Source organism: Apteryx rowi, unplaced genomic scaffold, assembly GCF_003343035.1.
Source record: "Apteryx rowi isolate R43461 unplaced genomic scaffold, aptRow1 scaffold_53, whole genome shotgun sequence".
NCBI classification, from domain to species: Eukaryota; Metazoa; Chordata; class Aves; order Apterygiformes; family Apterygidae; genus Apteryx; species Apteryx rowi.
The window spans coordinates 1,764,551-1,784,948 of record NW_020450794.1 but is presented as its reverse complement, the minus strand read 5'-3'; the positions used below and the strand labels follow the sequence as shown (position 1 = coordinate 1,784,948).

Genomic DNA, 20,398 nt, shown 5'->3' with positions numbered 1-20,398 from the left:
GCCTTCGCCTGCGCAGCCCCGCGCCTGCAGCAGGGCTTCCCGCCGACGCAGCGTCGCCTTCGCCTTCACCCCGCGGGAAGGGTGGCGACGAGGCCGTCGCAGCAGAGCGCCCGGGAGCCCCTGCGAGACCCTGACGGGTTAGGAGCCTGACTACGACTGATTTTGAACATAAAACTGTCCCGCATCCATACGTTTCCTGCAAATTTCAAACAAGCAGACCCCTATTAGGAAATTAAGGGGGGGGGGGGGAAGTCATGTGAACCATGCATATCCTGCCTGGAACGCAACTCATTTGCTCTGGATCTGGCTCCCATACCTTTTTTCACACAGATTTACATTCCTACAAGAGAGTACATTCCTACCATACATTCTGTACATGTTACAATCCAGATGTTGTTAGCTTCACAATAAAATAAATATATTTACAGAAGGAAAAAAAAAGAATAAATAATTTATGAAAAACAAACAAAAAAAATCACTTCAAATCCAAAGCTCTTATTCTGCTCCCATCTTGTCACTCCATTGCACATTACTGTCACTCTCCAGCCCCTGGTGCAGGTGTTGGGAATGCTGCTCGTGCCTGCTGGTGTGGCCACGGCAAAGGCAACGTGCTGCTACAGGCAGCAAGTGACTGTGSGGGGGGGGGGGGGAGTCGCAGCTGAGACCTTCGGTCTACAGACTCCCGAGATTACAGCGTGAGAGTCGCTAACCTCTCGCCTAGTTCCTTAAGTCAGGTATGTTGATGTCCTAGCAAATTCCCAGAAGGACTCTACAATAAGAAGACATTTGCTTCAGCACCAAGGATACACAGACATCCTCTGAGTGGTAAAGTGTATTTAGAGCTGTTCTGCGAATACAAAAACTTCCAATAACCACGCTTAACAAACAGCACATCGCTCCAAAAAAAGGGCATTTATGTGAACTTTTGCCTAACATATGGTATCTGTTTAAATACGTTAGTAATCCGAAAAGAAAGGGCAGCTCCAGCTTGCCATAAATCAGGTTCTGACAGTGGCAAAGCAAGCGCTCACCAAGCTAGCGTGCAGCACACCTGACGTTGCTGCGCGCCTCCAGGTCTGTGTAAACAGGCACGCGCACGCCCCGCGTGGCTGACGGCTGCCCCGTCACTGCCGTTGTTACGAGCGCTGCAGGCTCCGGCGGGGCCCTTTCCCCCGCGGGCTGACGACTGCAGGCAGAACGACACCCGGCACCCGGCGGGGCGCGAGGCAGCGCAGCCCTGCCTCCCCGGCACCCCGCTACGGAGGGGCCCTACAGCAGCGGTCAGCGGTCTTCTCCTTGAAGCGATGATGATATAACTTAAATTTTAGTCCGTGTAAGGAAACAACTGCAAATCCATCAGCACCCCCTTGCTTCGCTGAGCTGGTCTCTCTCAGAAAAAAAAGAAAGGAAACCCCCCCCCGCCCCTCAACCCGTTTCTCCCCCTCCGCCCCCAGCCCCCCATCCTACCCTGGCAGGTTAATTAGAAGCCAGAAGCATTTCATAATTGTCCGTGACACATTTCATTTAGATCAGGAGTTCCTTCATTGCAAAATGCATCTGCTTTTATACTGTGTCTGTGTGCATATCTATGTTATATCTATCTATTTATCTACTAATAAATATATATGGCCTGTTTTAAAGTGCCAATTTATAAAAAAAGCTGCCTCCTTAAAAGGCAGACAAGACCCAATTTCATCCATGACAAGAAGGGAGCAGAACTGACTGAATATTGCCAAATGACGTAAAACATAATTTAAAATTTCTTAAATAAATATAAAAGTTATTCCTAAAGAAGCCATAGGCATGTCAACAATATAGGTTGTAACCGGCGCTCAACAGCTAAAGAAGTACCATTGAAAAACTAAAATGCCATAGCAACTTCAGCAATAGGCATGATACATTGCAAACATTTTTTTTTTTTAAATTAAATGTACACCACAATGAACTTAAAAAATGCTATTGGTGCAGTAATGAGAAGACTTCTCGGGTGTTACGGGGAACGGGACCATGCATAGAAAGCTGTGTCTGTATATTGGTTGTAAAACAGGTCTATAAAGTGTAAAGCAGGTAACACAGTTGATACAAGAAACCAACCCTATACGAGATGCCAAGTGATGTAACACGACTGGCTCCAGTTTCACCAGCAATGGATATTAAAGCAAGTCCATCCAGTGCAGATAAGAGATGAGCTTCACTGCAGTAATACTGAAGTTGCCTTTTTCAGCACTTAGCACAGTGAGGTGGGGCGAGGGAAGGCAAAATGCTCCGAGAAAGGGCGGGCGGGCGGCGAGGCTCGGCGCGGGGCACTCTCGCGGGACGCGGCGGGCACCGGCCCCCTCGAGTCGCATCGCTCCCGGTGGCGCCGGGCGAGGAGGTGCTGCGCTGCCGCCGGCTCGGCGGGCGCCGGGTCGCGCCGGTCCGAGGACGCCGCGGAGAAGGAGAAGGAGCTCCTCCGAGGGGCCACACGCGGCCCGGCCTCCCTGGCGGCCCCCGGCGCGGGGCCGAGTTGCACAACTGTTTCCTGCCAACTGCTTCACGTCGGTGTCGGAGAAAAGGACATGGCTCTAAGTTTCGGGAATCACAGTAGTGCGCAGTGGGGACAGCGGGGAGCAAACACTTGTGAAACTCCTACAGAAGCAGCTCCCAGCCCTTTCTTAAAGCACTTGTTGTTTGCATTCAGGGAAACCAACTGCAGGCTTTTTTGATCCAATTTTCTCTTTGCACCATACACATATAAAACATTACAACTCTGTATAAAAGTACAAGTGGTTCTTGTACATCTGAATTATGCAGGAACTATGTGAGCAAATCCTATCAAAATAGCTATTTTTTTGTGTGTATAAACAGCATTTGTTTTTAGAAAAAACAATATCATAAACTGCAGAATCTGTACAAAAATATAAAATAAATTTGGGCAGCAGTTTCTAAACAGCCATGTAAATGCAACACTTAAAGAGGAGCAGGTTAATGCCTCCAAAAGGCTGAATTGCTAAGTCAACCTATACAGGGCTAAAATGGTATTGAGATTATCTAAATAATAAAATTTTTTTACCTCTTGCAATAAAACTTATAGAAAAAATAGACAAATATGCACATGCAATTTACAGCTTTCCCCAACATAATCCTTGTGCTTAGCTTTTACAATTTTTTTTTTTTTGTAATAACATAACATTGTCTACAATACATATTCTTTCCTATACCAGGGTATTCGGTCTTCCTTGAGGAACCACTTTAAAAAAAATACATTAGAAGTGGTCATACATGGATGAAGGCACTCCAACTCTGCTTGAAGCAAAAACTAGTGTGATCCTTTTCTTTGCAAAAAAGGCAAGCAAGGACGCATGCACAGTGCTGTGAATCCAGGGCAGGAGGGACTATGGAAATACTACCAAGTGTATATACTGGTACTTAAAATTAAAAAAAAAACAAAAAAAAAACAAAGAGAGAGAGAGAGAGCGAGAGAGAGAGAGAGAGTTGCTATATTTTAAGACCCAACAAGCACCTCCATTATGTGATCCAGTTCTGTGAGGTCCATTTTGAAAGGCTGATTTGGAGTTACTGGTTGACTGCTGTATGGAGCAAGAGTTTTTAGGAGCTCATCTGCGGAGACGGGGGCCATTTTTGAGGCCGCCCCCGTGGCAGACGTGCAGGGGTCAAAATCATACATGGACGTATCAATGTCAGCGAACAGGATATCATCCAGGGTCAAGTCTGTGAGGAAACCTGTGGAAGTCGTGATCTCAAAATTGCCAGGTAGCGAGTCCATGAGCTTCGGTTCTGCCGGTCTGCTCTCCGGGACGCCCTCGGGCTTTTGCATGCTGGACTCGCTGGGGTGGTCTTTCGAGTCGTCCGCTGCAGTTTCGGCTGCTACTGCTACTGCCTCTGCGGAGGTAGGTGCCGGACAAAGCTCCTCGATTTCGTCCAAGGCTGAGGAGAAGCTGTCCTTTACTGGTTGGAGAGCAGGAGGTGGTAGTTTTGTCGGACCATCGTGCTGGACAGTCTGGGAAGTGCAAAAAGTGTCGTCCTCGAGCAGCGAGGCGGGGGTGAGGCAAGCCTCCAAGGGCGTAGTGCTTACCAAGTCAGTGGGGAGCAGGGGCTGGGCGGCGAGGTGGCTGAACGCCGGCTGCGCCTCCCGGAAGTTGTCGCCGAGCGGGTCGGTGGGCTGCGACGCGGTGACGAACACAGGCCTCAAGCTGCCTTCTTGTTTGAGTTCCTCCTGGATTCGCCTCAACATGTTGTTAATTAAAACTGTCTTTTGCAAGCTTGGCTCCGTTAATGGCCTGTGGTTATAAAGTTTCATAAGGGAAATGTTGAAGATAGTCTGACGCTGTAAGGTGTAAGAGACCTTAGAGGGACCGTCAGTAGGAGACACCACTTTGCCTTCCAACCCATCTTCATGCTCGTCAAACTTCCGCTTTCCTCCTTTCCCCAACATATATCTGAAAGGAAGGAGAAGAGACTTGTGAGGGCAGCAACGCTGCAAGGCTGCTCTCGCTCTTTCCGCCTGCCTCGCCAGCCCTGGCCCCCTACTCGCCTGCACACGCAGGCCGCGCAGCGGGGACAGGCTGGCCGCTGTGTCCCCTTCGCGCTTGCCTCCAGCGGTCACACAGCAGCGTCAAGCTGCCCACGTAAATGAGCTCACTCGTGGCCCACGGTAGCCCGACGAGAAAGCAGGAACAACCTCAATGCAGAGCTCTGGGCCGTCAGTTTTAAGCTCAGCTAAGCTGGTACGTCCCAACCAGGGATTACAACAGCACCTATAAAACTCGGACCCTTGCGCGCTTGGCAGCAAATGTCACTCTTGCATGTATTAAGCGTCTGGTCTCAACTCTCTGTACATAGGTGGACAAGCTACAGATACTATAGTAAATGTTCCTTTGAATTCCCTGACTGATGCAGTATGATGGCTGGGAATACAGACATAATACGCTGAGGTTTTTACGACGAAATTTCCCTTTTTATTTTAAAGCGTGTTTGTGGGGAGCAGGGGAGCAAGGCTCAAGCAATCATCTACTGAGAGAAACCATCACAATAAAGGCTGGAGATTCAACTCTGCCATTCCTGATACAGGCGTATCCGACCCCATAGGGTTGTGTAAATGATTACATACGGACTAAACTACCAGAGCAAGAAATGCAGCTATTACACTCAGCACAGAAGCAGATAAATTGCAGATGAAGACAGTCCAGCAGGTTGTTTAGTCTCATCTCCAAGATTATTCTCCTAATACGTTCTGCTGCCACATCCAAGGGTTTCGGAAGCGGCCGGTGCCCAGCGCTCAGTCTGAGGCCGCAGCACCTCCCTTGGAAAGCTTTAAAGGAGTTGCTGCTTCCCACTCCAGCAGCCAGGCCCGGCCGGGGATCCCAAGGGCCACACGCCGGGCCCTGCCTGCCCTCGCCGGCCGCCGCGAGCCCTGCGCGCCGCGTCGCCATGAAGGCACGCGGCTTGGGCCTCGCTCAGCGTCTCCTTGGGTAAGGTGATGCCGGCAGCCTTCGCTCCCTCCAGGAGGCCCGTCAGCGCCTATGGGAGCCGGCTAGCCCCAGGCAGAGCAGCTTTTGCAGCGGGGCGGGAGCCGCCGCGCCGGACATGCCGTTTGTCTCCTTTTCTCCCCTTCTCATCCTAGCACCGTCCTTGCTCAGGACTACCTCCATGCCCGCTTCCCTTTGAGGCTGGCGGAGAACAAAAGAACGGCATAGGGCTTTTCGAAAAAGAAAAAGCAGCATGAACGCACCTGCTTTCCTCACGGTCAAAGAACCAATTTTGAGGAAGGTCACAAAAGGAATTTTACCAAACTTCCCCAGCATCATACTCATTTCTGAGCTGAGACTAAACCAGGCACTTCAGTCTCCAACACCGTCTCTTCCATGGCGCTACAGAGCACCTGGAACAGCCTGTAAATGCTCCTCTACGCCGGTCGGACTAGCCCTTATTTTGTCACCAGTACTTCTGTGGCATGTCCCCCGGGCTGCACCAAACCAGCCTCGGAGAAATCCTTCGGAGAGGGGGGAGCGCCCCTCGTGTTGCAGGGCGCACAGTGGCCTTCGCTCCCACATTTCCCCGCTGGCAGTGGCGAGGCGCTGGCGGGCAAACTCCGTGTCCTTTTAGACAGGATCGTCAGTGCCCAGGATCACAGAGAGCCCCCTTTCGTCCATGCATCCCTCTCCACCCCCCCATTTAATAAAACGCAAATAAAATGGCACAAGGATTTCTGCCTTAAAAAAAGCAAAAAGTGGAAGATGCTTTCCAGCCCCAGATACCCAGGAGAGAAGTTGCAACAGGCATATAAATAGATTTTTAACCCCAAACCTGACTCCTCTCATACGAGCTTTATTATGCAGCTATCTCCTCGCTATCGTCTAGGAGACAAAACTTGTCTAGTCCTTATTTGAGAACAGTTCCCAGATCCTCCAGCGGGATCTGTGCCTGCAAAATCACTGCACCAGGCAGGTCTAACCCAATTTGCTCGTCGTGCCCTGGTCGTGCAACCAGACAACATAGCTGAGGAGTCGCAAACGTCCCCAGGAGCGTCTGGCAAACCCAGAGGCAAAAGGCCATTGCAGCACAGGAGAGACAAGAAGGGGCAAAAGAAGCTGGGCTCCAACGTAAAAAGCAAGCAGCTTCAAAAAGCACGGTTGGCCGTTAAAGCCAAAATCAGATTGGGCGAAGGGAGTCTTTTCTGGTTAAAAATAAGTCCCAAATCCAGATCATTTTCTAGCATATTATGCAATTAAAAAAAGAAAGGCGGGGGGAGGGGAGCGAGCTGCGCGGAGCGGAGGAGCGGGCCGGCTGCAGTCCAAGTTTCTTGGCCAGCGCCCAGCAATCCCCACGCCTGGGATCGCGGGCGAAGAAGAACGCCGAAATTTAGCGCGGCCCCCGAAGCCTGGTTTTCCTCTGCTCCCTAGCGTCCCTGTCGTGGACTGCTTCGGAGCCGGGCACACGGAGCTGGGGGCTTCTCGTGTTAACCGTGCTCTCGATGGACACGCTTCCTTCTGCTTGCCCCGGCAAAGGCGAGGAAGGGAGCACTGGTGTGGCAGGAGTCGAAAGCCCTGCCCGAGCCCGGCACGGCTTCGAGGAAGGTCTGGGTTAGGAGGAGAGCGAGCAGCTTTCTGTCCCTTCCCGCTCTCTCCTCCCCCTGAAAGAAGACAGACTCTCTCCTAAAGACATAGCAACGCTCCTTCCGCAGCGCTCTGTTTAAAGGAGACAATTTTTGATGGCTTGGGGACTACAAGAGTTTTGAAGTTTGTCAGGCTCTGCAAGGAATGTATAAAAACATCCACCGTGCAAAGCAACCCTTTTTCCCCACGATAAGGAGGAAAAAAAAAAAAGCAGCAGACCGTTGGGGTGGCTGCGCTCAGCTCTCTGCGCTAGATTATTAATTATTTTTGTCAGGGGATGTCGGCACGCGTTTCTAAAACTCCGCTGAGCCGGTTTCTCTGATTCGCATCGAGCACTGAGGTGCTAGTAGTTGGGCATTTTTTAAGTTGACCGGTAACAGCGATAGGGTCAGCAGCAGTAAACAAAACGCTAACTTTGCTACGTCGTTTTCCAGGAAGCCTAGAAATGATTCAAGGTTTCCTGTACGTGTGCCTGTCGCGCTTGCACATCTCCCTCCATCTTCAGGCAGCCGGCTTCAGAGCGCCGCTCAGCCTGCTCAGAGGCAACACGCTCCGCATCGCTCCCGGCCTCACCTACAAGCTTTCCAGAGCACCCTTCCGGTCTCTTTTGCCCAGAAATGCTCTAGGAGAAGAGTTTAACTATTAAGGCCGCAAAGCAGGCGTCCCGCCTAAGCAAGGGGGTTTTATCCCCCCAAACTGGGGGCTTGAGTGAACGCTGCTGGATTCTCAGCTTTATAGAGTTTTGTTTTATTCCCTTCTTCGCTGGAACGCAAAGCGGAATCGTAAAAACATTTTTCTCCCGTCTCCATAAATCACTTTATTCATTCTACGTGAAGCAAGGAGGCGGTAGCTTTTTAGACCAAGTGATACAGCTGGTAAAAAGAGACGTGCTTTCAGGCTTGCAAGCCTTTCTCTGGGTCTCGGTGAAGTAGCTTTACAGTTTCAGACTGCCACAGCTTAAGGGAACACTGCTTTTGCTTTCTTTACACTTCAAACCTTCAAACAACAGTTTCGTGCCTATATTTAAGAGATAATTTTGTACATGTTAAGATGCTGAACATTGTAAAAAAAATAAAAAATAAAAAGGCAAGTGCTACAAGGCTAACATTTGGTCTAGTTAAGCTCCATTCTTCTCAAACAAAAACTTAGCTCCTATTCTTGCCAGCCAAAGCTCCTGCGGAGAAAACAAAAATGCCCAACTAACAGGTCCGGTTAGGCCACGATTAGTACAAAACTAGGTATGCTCGCACCCTCCCAAACCGAGGAGGTCGGAGTCAGCCTCCGGAGTCGCGCGGCGGTCGCGGGAAGGGACAGACAAGGGCAACCCCCCCAAGGCCCGCCTGGACGAGCGGCCGGGGTCACGGCCACGAGGGGGCTTCCAGGCGTCCGCCCGGCCGAGCCGCGAGCCCGAGCCGCAAGCATTCATGCTGCATTTCTGCCGGCCCGCTAGCAAACGCAGCGCTGCGCTGCGGCGTCGTACCCAACGCGGCACGTCGCTTCGTCGTCGCCGCTTGTTAAACAGCGCTACCAGGTTTTGGGAGGCGAGTTAGTTCCGAACGTTAGCCGGGGATGTGGGATTAGTTGAAGAAACTTGAAGAAAGGCAACAGAAAAATTTATTTGGCAGGGGAAGAGGAGGAAGTTACTTGGAGATTTTGCTCCATATTATCCGCCAACTTGGCTCCCAGTCGGGAAGACCCAGACCCAAAAGCTGAACCAGTGCTATGGAGAAAGAGTCAACTCGCTTTTTTGCCCATTTAGGGTGATTGCGCGCGCCTCAGAGCCAGAGAAACACTCACATTGTTTGCGAGTTGGCTTTTCTTAATTAAAAAAAAAAAAAGAGTAATATATAATTTTTTCATTTGCATGTCATTTAGTGTCCTTTTATTGGCTCTGCGTGCTCTTCAGACAGAGCTGGAAACAAATGCAACTGGGGCTTAGCAGAAAAGATAATCAGCCTGGAGCGGGGGGGTCGCTGGAGTCAACCACAAAATGATCGATTAAGCACAAAAAAGCTTGTGCAATGCCTGCCTGCATCTCTCAGCCTATGTCGTGACGAATCCTTGCCTCTCCAGAGATGAGAGGTGCACGCACATCCCAAAAGAAGCACCGTATTTATCAGTCGTGCTTGTGACGTTATGCCGTGCCACTGCTGCGCTATTTCTGAAGTCTTTATTGACAGGGAACTTGGCCCAGGGAAGCACTGGACATGCAAAAATTGAGGGGGAAAGTGATTTGGTCATTTCACCAAAAATATTATTCTTTAATGTTATTTCTCAAAGGCTTTTAACAGTTTAGTTTAAAACAGCTCTCAAGACTGAGGGCTTTTCTTGGAAATCAGTTCCACAACCCGCCAGTCCCTCCCTGCTAATCAAGACAGATGGGAAGAAAAAGAAGAGGAACACCGAGAGGGATGGCGGAAAAGGCTCTTTAAGAAGTCACATTTCTGCTTGCATCTCTATGCCACCATACCAGGCGGTCTAGAGTCTAAGCTGAACAGCTTAAGGCAGCGAGGGCTGCTTTTAGGAGGAACACCACAATTGCTCAGCAAGGCCAATGCATCGAACCCCAGCGCCCACGGGCAACCTTCCTGCCCACCCACCCAAAATCTGAAGGGGAGAAACCAACAGGAGGGACCGGTGCAAAAAGTGTAGTTTAAAGCAGGACCGGTTACCTTCTGAAATCTTGGATAATTAAAACCACAGTGCTTTATTTAAAAAAAAAAAAAAAAGCGGGGGGTGCAACTCAAGGGAATTAAAATCAAATACAGATGGAAAAACACAAAAAGCCCCCAAAGCACAGAGCATTAAGAGCTTGCTATTTAATTCCACTTTGCAGGTGCAAGGGCACTTCACCAGGGCTTCCCTGCCTGGTGAACTCTGCAGGCGCTTGCTGCATCACTCCAGGAACACAAAATACTCGTCCCCTCTCCTCCATCCCTCACTCCTCATCCTTGAGGGTTGCACTGGCTCTGTCCTGGCCCCACTGTCATCACTGAGGGTTTTGCTACCGCCTTCAGTGGGATCAGGATTCAGAGAGCTGCAGGACCAAAAGGTCCCTGGCTGCACGTCCCGGGGGCCGCGGCAGAGCGCAGGAGAAGCCACCGCGTGCCTGACAGAGCCCCGCACGGCCGGCAGGGCACCACGGGCTCGCTCACGGCAGAGCAAGGCGGCTCCTGAAGGGTCCTGGCAAGGAGGAGCGAACCTGCCCTCCTCGCACAGAGCAATCCTCCTCCCATCCCTTTCTTTCAGGTGGAAAGGAAGGGAAAGAGTCGAGGGGAACGCCAGGATAAATCCGGCACCCTCTCCCAGCCTCACTAAAAGCAACAGCGAAACCCAAATAGCCCAGGTGGTGAGTTTTAACGCCGGCATTTGAGCGAACGAGCAATGTGGACTTTGGAGGCGGGGGTCCTTGAAGGCTCCATCTGTTGGCACTGGGGCCTTGAAGGCCTGGCAGGGCAGCATCCCCGGGGGCGAGGATGGCGTGCACCATGCGGCAGTGCGCGGCAGCAGTCAGGACGCCGCAGCTGGCTCCCGGTTTGTACGCTGCTGGGCCTTTCGCAAGGCTGCTTCTCCGGATCGGATGCAGATTTTGCGTGTTCGAGTTTAACGCGTCCATGCTGCCCGGCTAAGGGGAGGACCTCTGGCAACCACTGGCTGACCGATAAGAATTTGGTCTAATGTCACACGTGAACAAAAAAACCCAAAAAATCGCCACCTTAAGGTACGAGGTACATGGAGCGGGACTGTGCTGGGGTTTCTAGTAGCTAGTGCTCAGGCTTTCCCCTTTTACAAGGTCTGTTTTTGCTGATACTCACATTTTATTTTAAATCTGGCTGGCATTTTTTGACTGAATGAGGTTTAATAAGAACTTACACAACCCTCCTTTAGAACTATATCAAAAATTGGCCCCCAGGGTAGCTCCGGGTTTCCAGACGGTACGGGGAATTGTTTTTATGCTTGCAAGCCTTCTCCGCGAGGCCGTCGGTGCCAGCAGGAACTGTAAAAGGCGGGCAGGTCTCCCATATTTTGCAGGGCCCTGCTCTTCTCGTTTCCTTTGGGGAGGTGCTCAGCGCCCAGGCGGGGAGCACCCCACCACTGCACACCGAGCAGGAACGGGGGGCTGGCAGCTGCCCCCAAAAGCTGGCTTCTCTGCACGGCCAGAAAGGCAGCCTCACCGCTTTGCTCGAGGCCCCCGCACCGAAGCCTGGGGCAGGAGCGATGGTGCTCTAGCGGGTAGCAAGCTGAGTAACATCAGCCTTTTCTAGTCTCTATCTAAAACCGAAAAAAGGGAAACCACGGCAGGCAACTTTCGGAGGCCGGTCTAAGAAGGATTTAGTCAGGGGCCGTGCAAGGAAACCTCCCCGGCAAGCGGGAGACAAGGCATCGGAGGCAGCTCAGGCTCTCGCTTTAGGAGCCCGGGAAGCTGCGCAGCTCTCGCGGGGGCTGACTCGGGTGCCCGGCGTCTGGAGTCCTGCGGTCCCCGGGGGAACGTCCATGTTAATCAGAAAGTAAGGTGAAGCCTTCCCTAGCAAATAAGCAATGCAATTATAAAGCCAGTCAATAGTGTAACGCCAGCCAACGTGTTCCAGCGATATTTTGAAACTGTAATCTGATCCTACTGTTTCCATCCTCGTGCCTTGCCTGCTCTCCCTTGTTGCATACTGTACTATTTGAGGCCCAGAGGGCAAAGCGAGCTCTTGCTGTTTGTTAATGATCAGAAACTGCGTTTTGAGCGAGAGCTCGGCGCGCGCCGCCCACACTACTTTCTTGATAGTTTCTTAAACTTGCAAACTGTCAAAGCCCTACGAGAGGGCTGAGCTCCGAGAAAAACAAAAATGAGCAAAACAACCAAAACACAACTAAAAACTCCACTTCTGCCTTCAGTCTCCAGCTCATTTTTACCCTGCTAAAAAAAGGCAAAGCCACAGTCGAAGGCAATCACCAACTCTGTAGTGTGTTAAGTCTTGCAGGAAACATATGCTTCTATTAAATTGGAAACAGTTTCTAATGCTGTCAGTTTGCTAAATGTAACATGTTCTCTTGGAAGAAGTGGAGCAGTTTTAATGTTTTTGACTAACTGCACACACCAAACAGAGTATGTCTGATAAAGCTGGAATGGGCTCCAATAAATACAGCTTAGAATAAATTACTGCCTCATTAAGTAATTGTTTGGAAAAAAGGAGAACAGGTTTTCTAGATTATAGCCATGTTATTAAGGGTGTTTATAATATTAGAAATCCTATCGGTGCAGCAGAAATTAATACAGGTTTAAATCAGACTAGCACTTGTTAGCTTGTTAAACCATTAAAAACTGCCGTGCCAGACTCAAAGGTGGACAAGACTACACAGGCTCTGCACGTGGAAAGCTATCCAGGCACATCTCGAACGCCCTGCAAAGCAGAAGGCAGGAGCAAAAAAGCTCTGAGCGCAGCTAACTCGATTAGCCTAACGTTCCCAGTACAAAGGAGGAGGCGTGATATAGCTGTATCGCATCCCGAGGAGAGAAAGCGTTTATTCGGAATAAGTTTTATGCGCTTACAGGAAGGAGATTCTGTTTGCTGGGAAAAGAGGAGGTTTTAATTGCCTGATGAAAGTAATTTCTACCTCAGAGCTCTCATACGGCCAAAAATGTCAGTTCTCACATGCGCTGCTTCCTGTTAGCATCCTTCCAACAGTGGCCAAAAGCGTCCACGGGACGCAAGCGAGACCTCAGCCTGCCCTCGTCTGTAAGTGGACGTTTTCGGAAGCCACCTTCTCCTGGGGTCACTCTGCGCAGAATCCTCTTTCCGTCCTCCCGCAGGATGGCTGCGTGCACTGGCTGCTCGAACCAGTGGCCGTGCCACCGTGCGGGAGCACTAGGGAGCCGGACACGCGCCTCCGCGCCAGCCGTCAGCCGGGCTAAGGCTCCGCACTTCCAAAGAGCTGCGCCAGAGTTACTCCGAAATTCGGGTCTCCGCGTGGCGGCATCAGGGAAGTAGCCGGGCCCACGTTACAGTTTCGTTGCGCAGGCCCGGCCCTCGGGGCCCCCTCGTCCCGGGGCAGAGCGCGGGAGCAGGAGTCGGCACGGCACGATCCTCCGCGCCAGCGCGCGCGGCTCCCTGCCGCGAGAACCGGGGCCGTGAGCCCGTCTTAACGGTCGCGCGCGGCTCCAGGGCCCAGTCCAGCGAGGGGCTGGCTGCCCTCCGTTTCTGACCGCCTCGGAGCCGGCCGGCAGCGGCACGGCGAAAGCGCCGGCTGAGAGGAGGCACCTCGCTTGTAGATTAAATTCAAAACGATGCCAAACAGTTGGTGCAGGCAGCGACGCGGATTAACGAAGATACGTTCCCTCTTCGCCACCAAATGCCCGCGACCGCACAAGGCTGCTGGGCAGACTCGAAGGAGGCCGACGAAACGGCAGCGCCGGCTACGCGCAGTCCCTTCTCCCCCGCAGCGGCGCTCCGAACAGCAGAGTACTGCGCTGCTGTCTTATATTATACGAGACATCTCTGCTGGCGCACGGTCTGGTTGATATATTTAGCACGTATAGGCCCCGAGCGCTGCAGGCCCCTCTCCCCTGGATGCAATTCCTGCCGAGGTTACTGGGAGTCGCGCGTGCATCCAAGGGAGACCACAGCCCCCTTTGTGTATAGCGGGAGAGAGTTTTGCTCCCGTATTTATAATTGCTTGGATGGAGCCCTTGCTTTCAGACGCGTTGGAGCGTCTTTTCCCCAAAGATAGCTTGTTTTTCTCCCGTGTTGTAGACCCTTAATAAACACATGGGGGAAAAAAATACCCCCACTACTGTGGAAAGAACTGAATGGTTTGCCAAAAAGTAGGTTATTGCTCTGAAAACAGTGCTGAATAAATTATCACAGTCAAACTGAAAAGCAGCAAAAGGAGGGGGGAGGGAAAGAGGAGAGAAAAAAAAACCTCTAAAGAAATGTATACTGGAAAATGCAAAATACATCCCAGCAATGACAAGTCATTTTAGTTTGTGGCCTGCAGGTTTTATTTGTTCACCAGTTTCTCACTACTGAAAGTTATAAGAAGAAGAAGAAGAAAAAAAAAAAAGATTATAACAGAAGGTGTTTCCCTGGCATTTTTTAAAGCAGCTGTACCGTGTGTGAGTTGTTTTCAGCTTTTTTGCTTAAATAAAACAAACACAGCCCTGCAAATAAGGATATTCTGGAAAAAAAAACAAAAACCAAAACAAAAAAACAAAACCACCCAGCCACCCCCAGCGTATTTTAAAGAGGTGGAAAAGCTGTTAGACATATCCCCACCACCAGTGAGGACAGAAAGAAAAGGTAGTTAAAGTTTGACATGCGAGTTTGCTGAGACAGTGTTAAGCGATGTTAGACAAGCAGATAACTGTGGTCTTTCGAGCCAGCGCACGAAACCCTGCGCGCTGGCTGCGATACAGCCTGTTTTCGCGTTCCCTGAAGGAGCCTTCCGAAAAGCTGATAAAGGGAACTTTGACCAGCCTTGAACTATTCTCAACCTGCAACAGCTACAGGTTAGAGACAAAAGAGATTTAATTTTTTTGTAGCACCTGTTTGATTTCACAATAAAAAACTACTATACCAAAGCAATTCCCTTAAAAACAGTCACCATTTGATCTTTTACATGTTGTAATTTAAATGCAACCATTATCAAAGTCGTCATTTAAAGTCATATGGGGACATCCTTTTTATAGCGTACTTTAACAACATATGTATTGAATCCATATTCAGAAGCATGCTTAGTACAGGTCAATTAGCACAGAACGCTCCAAATTTAATCACAGCGTATGCCTTTGGGAATTGGGGATGGAAAATACAGGAGAAGAGAGCAGGAAACAGAAACCAAGCGTCCAAAACTTCATTTTGCAACCCATTCACCTCACCCGAGATGTTACTATACTAGTTTTCTCTACAACTGCAGCATCCTGGGGAGGGGAAAACAAAAAAGGAAAAGGAAAAGAAAAAGAAAAAACCTAACATAGCATATATGTATCACGCATGTTCCACTGACAGCTCAGAGAAGCCGAGCACAAGGCTTAGGTTGTATTTTACACGCACAAAAAGATAATACCCCTTTTATTCACTTGTGCAACGAATACTGTAGGTAGGGGAGGGAAGGGGCAGGGAGGGGGGCTGCTTAGCAGAGCCAGTTTGCCCAAACAGATGGAGTAGGAGGGTGAGAGAGACCGCGTGCTTGATGGCAGGAGGGAAACGTGAGCAAGTTATTGTACCCCCAGGACAGCGAGCATTAAAGTAGCCCTGGTCAAAGTCCCTCTGCCTGCAGGACGGGATAATACAGCCCAAGTCCCTCTCCCCGGGCAGGCAACAGGCAACGGCATGAGAACCGACAGGCAACAAACCCTGCTGCCAGGGAAGGCTTGCACACACTGGATTCTTCCTCATATGCACACACAGCGGTAAGAAAGCAAAATGTTACCACTATTCAAAAAACACACTGTGGTTTGCGCACGAACACCAGTCTCCTATCTTGATGAAATGTATATTTTAAAAATATGCAAATTACATGCACGCACGTGCACGTGCGTCTATTAAATGCTTCTTCTAAAGGCAAAAGATTGCCTGTAAAAACACATGAAAAGTAAAGCGTTTATGGAGACACCGGAAGATGATGATGCATTTCTGAATTAGGTTTTAAAACTTGATTTTGCAGCTACCTGAAGTTCAGACAAAGCTGCCTCTAGGCATCTGAAACTCGTCAGACCTGCTGTAGCGGTTGTACAGTCTGCTTCAAATATGCCCTCCACGCTCCCTCCACCTCCACCCCAACATATATCCGCATAGTTTACCTCCAGTCATGGGTGGTTCTTTCTATAGCGCAGTTCACTCAACCTTATTGCCTGCCTGGCACGCCAGCAGCTTTTCAGAGACTAATGTTACAGGCTACTGTAAGAAAAAGTTTAGAAGCTACTCAGAAAAAGTTGTCACATTTCCATTAAAGGCGAGCGTGGATAAAACAGCACAGCCGTTTGTGGGGAGACTGAAAGCTCTGGCTCGAGACAGAGTTCTATTCGTTACAGATAATCCCAGCAAGTTTTAGGGTGAGCTTAGATCTTTCCGCCAACTCAGAGCTCCTTTGAAAAAGGAACTTCTTTCTTCTGCTACTTCCATATACCGCCCAGTTTTAAAAATAACATTAAACAGCCCACATTCACACTTTTCTGTTTTGTATTCTTAATATACTAGAGTTGAATTTTTTTATTCTAACTTAACTGGAAGCAGAAGCTGTCAGGAGAAATCCAATGCATTTTAGCAGTGCAAAGCCAGGTAGATAGGCTTTGACTCCTAATAATTACACAGACTGGGACACATGTCATTCAAAGCCACTTAAAACTTAACTCCAAAGCCATACGAATGAGAATTTCCCCTTCGAATCCGCTATTGCTCAAAACACTGATCACGTTCTAGATGGGGAACACCAGCCGTCACACGGCGATACCTCCGGTTCTGCGCACCGAGCAGAGCAGGGCCCCCAACCCGGCCCCTTGTTCGGGAGGGCGAGTTTGGACTCACCTAGCCCAGGAGTCTGAGCACGACTTCAACATCGCTGCGCCAGCCGGCACCTGCAGCAGCTCCGACGTGGGGGCATCTGGTGGCTCCCACCCTCAGCGAAGGCACATGACGAGCAAAAACCGGCTTTCTGTTGCCTTCCTGGCTCCCTCAGCCCCGGGGCTCCTTTCGAGCTACCTTGCTCCTCGTGGCGACTCGAAGCCATTTGTGAGCACCCCTCCGGCCATCCCCTGGGCTCCCCGGGCCCTGGAGCCCGGTCCGGCTTTCCCTTGGGAATGCCCCTGGCAGCGGCTGTGCCAGGCCAGGAACCCCCCAGGGCCGGGGGGGATCTCCCGGCCGCAGCCACCCCGCTCCCATCCTGCGCGGCGCCGGCCCGCTGGGCATCCACGCAGCCCTAACGCCCAGCGGCCGGACCCCGGTGCGACGGGGGCTGCGCAAACGCGGGACGTCAAGGCCTGCTTCTTCCACCAAACCCTCTGCTTTCTCCCAGCCGCACTTTTGCGTTGGATTCGGTTTCGCTCAACTCCTGAGCACTTATTTGCAAGGCGAGTGCTGCGCTAACAGGGATTTCTTTCCCCGCTTGTGTTAAACAGTCAGCATTGGGTGGTTTTTTTGTTGTTGGTGGTGTGTTTTGTTTTTTTTTTTAGTGTTTGCACTGGTAATGCTGAACAAACCCCAAACCCTGAAGCCTCCACTACAGCAAACATAAAAATTGACTTTGCTTATAAAAGAATTAAAGACCCAACACATGTTAAGGGTCTCTCTCCATTTACAGAAAACAGGCACTTCTGCATGACAGTACCCAGCTTTTCTGACTGACGGAAGTTTAGAAATAAAATGAGGGGTAGAAAACATGCAATTATCCCTCCAAAGAAAACGAGCACCATTCCCGGTTTGGCAAATTCCATTTTCTATAAACTATCAATTAGCAGGAGACACAGCTACACTAAAGACCTGTGCTAACTGCCAACCTGCTTACATTTAAACTGGACCTTGCTCTCGCCTTTAGTACATTCATGAGCTTTGGACTTGGTAACCAAAGGCTGCCGTTTCTGGCACCGGTGGATGTTTTTTTTTTTTTTTTTTTTTGGGTGCTAAGGAACTGTTGCAACTGGAGCTGTCTCCTCTTGAGCAGGTTACACACATAAAGCTGACTTAAAAGAAGGTACATCTCTGCTGTGCAGACCTTATGAAAAGTAGCCTACCAGAAGACTACTCGCACTTTCAAAGTAATGCATTCTCCTTGCTTGACAGATTGCGCTTTAAAATGTTACATGAAAGCAAAAATAGTCACAAGTATTTTGGATCACCTGCCTAGCGGTAGCACTCTTGGAGACGAACTGTGCCAGGAGTGTTTTACATCACTGCAAAAAGAGTCAGAGTTCCTAAAAAAAAATTTTTTTTTCCCAGTGAATTATGTATTTGAAGAATAAAAGCAGCTTGTGTAAACGACGGCAAAATACTTCAAACTAGATATTGCATAATATCTGATGCACTTCACAGAGGCTGGAAAAAGCTGATCTAGAATACTAAATTTGAGGTTTTCCCTGGTATTAGGACATTATCTCAAACCTCTTGATGCCTCTCTGGCAGACGGTTCAAGTCCTTAGATTATCTATATCATTATTTCCACCAAAACACTGAGAAACAGTGTCATTATTTCATCTTTTCCATAAAAAGTAGCAGGTGTATAAAGGAATACAATAACATTTCTTAATAAATCAGCACCTACGGATGTATTTAATGATGTTTCAGACTGCTTCACCTACAGACCAAACCCGAGGTACCTACAGCAAGCAAGTTTCTTTCTGTTTTTTTTTTAAATCAGCTTCAGAGAGACAGAAAACAGCCTGACACAAAAATCAAAGCGGCCTTTTAACATGCACAAAGTACAGCTACATTCGTTAGGAGTCCAATCCAGTTCCTACAGAAAACGAGTGGGTGGTTTTTTGCTGCCAACTCAAACGCAAGCAGGATCGGTCACAAAAGGAGGAAAACCTCCAGCTGTTACGCTGGATGCTGCAATACTTGCCTGGACGGTGGAAGTGTTCCCTAGCGCACGCTCTAAGGTACCTGTCTGGCAGCACGAACTGCTAACACGCCTCCCATCTCTACCACCACCACTAGCTCGTTACGTCAAATCAGATTCAAAAGATACCGCCTCGTTATGCAGAAACGTAGGTATTTTTACTTCCAGCAGAAAAGACTACTTCAAGTTTACCCTGCCTAATCAACTGCTTCATTTCAAAAGCCACACGCGTACAAGCACCAGCACCTTTTAAGAAAACCCAGTTAATTCACACAGCTTGCTTTACCGTGTGAGAGCTTCCCATGCACTTTGATGGAGAGCGAGGCGCCTCTGCAAATTCTGCACCCCGTGAGAAGCCCGTAAGATCGAGCTCCGAGAAAGGCACCTTCATTTTGGATATCTGATGCAGGTGAATCTCTGTACGTTGGAAAGAAAGCTGTGAACTGTCATTTCAACTCACCCACGTAGAAACTGCTTCGTTTGAAACAGGCAAGTGTGAAACCGATGTTAGGGGGCAGCCAAGCCCCCTGTCGCCATTGTCTGAGTAATAACATATTCTACGGTTGCCAAATCCAGCGCCCACTGAAGCCAGCGAGAGCCGCGCTCTGCCGATCGCACAGGTGCTAGGTGAGAAACACCTGGACTTTCGTGATCCCGGGAGCTTTGGACTTGCCTGAGCACAGACGGCTGCACGCAACAGCTCTGACTCGCCACGCTGAAGTTTCGGTAAAGGGGCTCACAGCCCTTCAAGATGGGGGCGAACTGGGCGGGTGCATTTCGTTTTACACCAGCAGCTGACCCGTAGCTGTCAGTCAGCCACGCAAGGGTCCTAGAGGACAGCACGTGAGCCCCTCCATAGATTTGGACCAAGGGTGTCCCTGGGTTCCCAGCCGTGCTCCACAAAATGACAGCAGGTAATTGTACTCCAATTCTAATGCTTAAACAGAACTTATCGTTCAAGGTCCTGAGGCACCAGTATGAGCAAAGCAGAAAACACTCTGAACGAAAGGAGCACTACAAAAAGTTTCAGTTTTTTTTAAGTGCCCCCCCCAAAGGAAGTGCTTCCCAATAAATACCAATAAACATATTTTTATGCTGTTTACAAGAAGGTGCGCAACCCTGTTCACAAGACTCCCCCCCAAAAGGCATGTTTCTCCCTGCTGGCAGGGCTATCAAGGAAGACCTAAGTGCACTATTGCTCAGGAGAAAGCCACAGTAATCCCCTGCCCTGATGCTGCACTAACACCAGCCCTGGAAAGAGTCGCCAAGCGGGGCCAGGCGGGGGCCTGCAGAGCCATCTGGCAGGCTTGCTCCACCGCAGCGAGAGTCCCCCCCAGGCCCTTTAGTTTGCCTGGCTCTAAGGCGCAAACTTTCCGGGGTGCTCCGACGTCCCCCCCGTTCCTGGGAAGGCAGAGCACGGCTGCGCAAGGCTGCGCCCTCACGGCTTAAAGGACTCCCGCACGGACGCTAACTTACTAGAGCAAAGGCGGCTTCTCCAAGTCGCTGGTAAACATGGCTCTCGCAAGCGCTCCGGCAGGGCGCTAGCAGGGCACGCACACGAGCCCGCGGCAGAAGCGCCCGCACCCCCTGGCCCTGCCCCGCTCAAGGCTGCGATGGGGGGGGGGGGGTTACCGGCGACTCACCCGCTCATGCCGCTCTGCTCATCCCCCCGCGGCTCCCGCAGCCGCTGGAGGCGGGGATGCAGCGCGGCGGAGCAGGAGGCGGCGAGCAAGGCAAGAGCCGCC

The 20,398-nt window shown here is 50.3% G+C and overlaps 1 protein-coding gene across 2 annotated transcripts in view; it reads right to left on the bottom strand.

Moving 5' to 3' along the window:
- Nucleotides 1-1,455: 1,455 nt before the first annotated feature.
- SERTAD2 (SERTA domain containing 2) overlaps nt 1,456-20,398 on the bottom strand; it is a 78,083-nt gene continuing 59,140 nt past the window's right edge. The window contains exons 1-2 of one of the 2 annotated variants that reach the window (XM_026080793.1): nt 20,297-20,304; nt 1,456-4,439 (exon numbers count right to left, since the gene is read on the bottom strand). In XM_026080793.1, coding sequence (XP_025936578.1) covers nt 3,485-4,439; nt 20,297-20,304 — 963 coding nt within the window. In that variant the 3' untranslated portion in view covers nt 1,456-3,484. Of the gene's footprint in view, nt 4,440-20,296; nt 20,305-20,398 lie in introns of those variants that run through there. The other variant, XM_026080794.1, reaches the window with a different exon arrangement.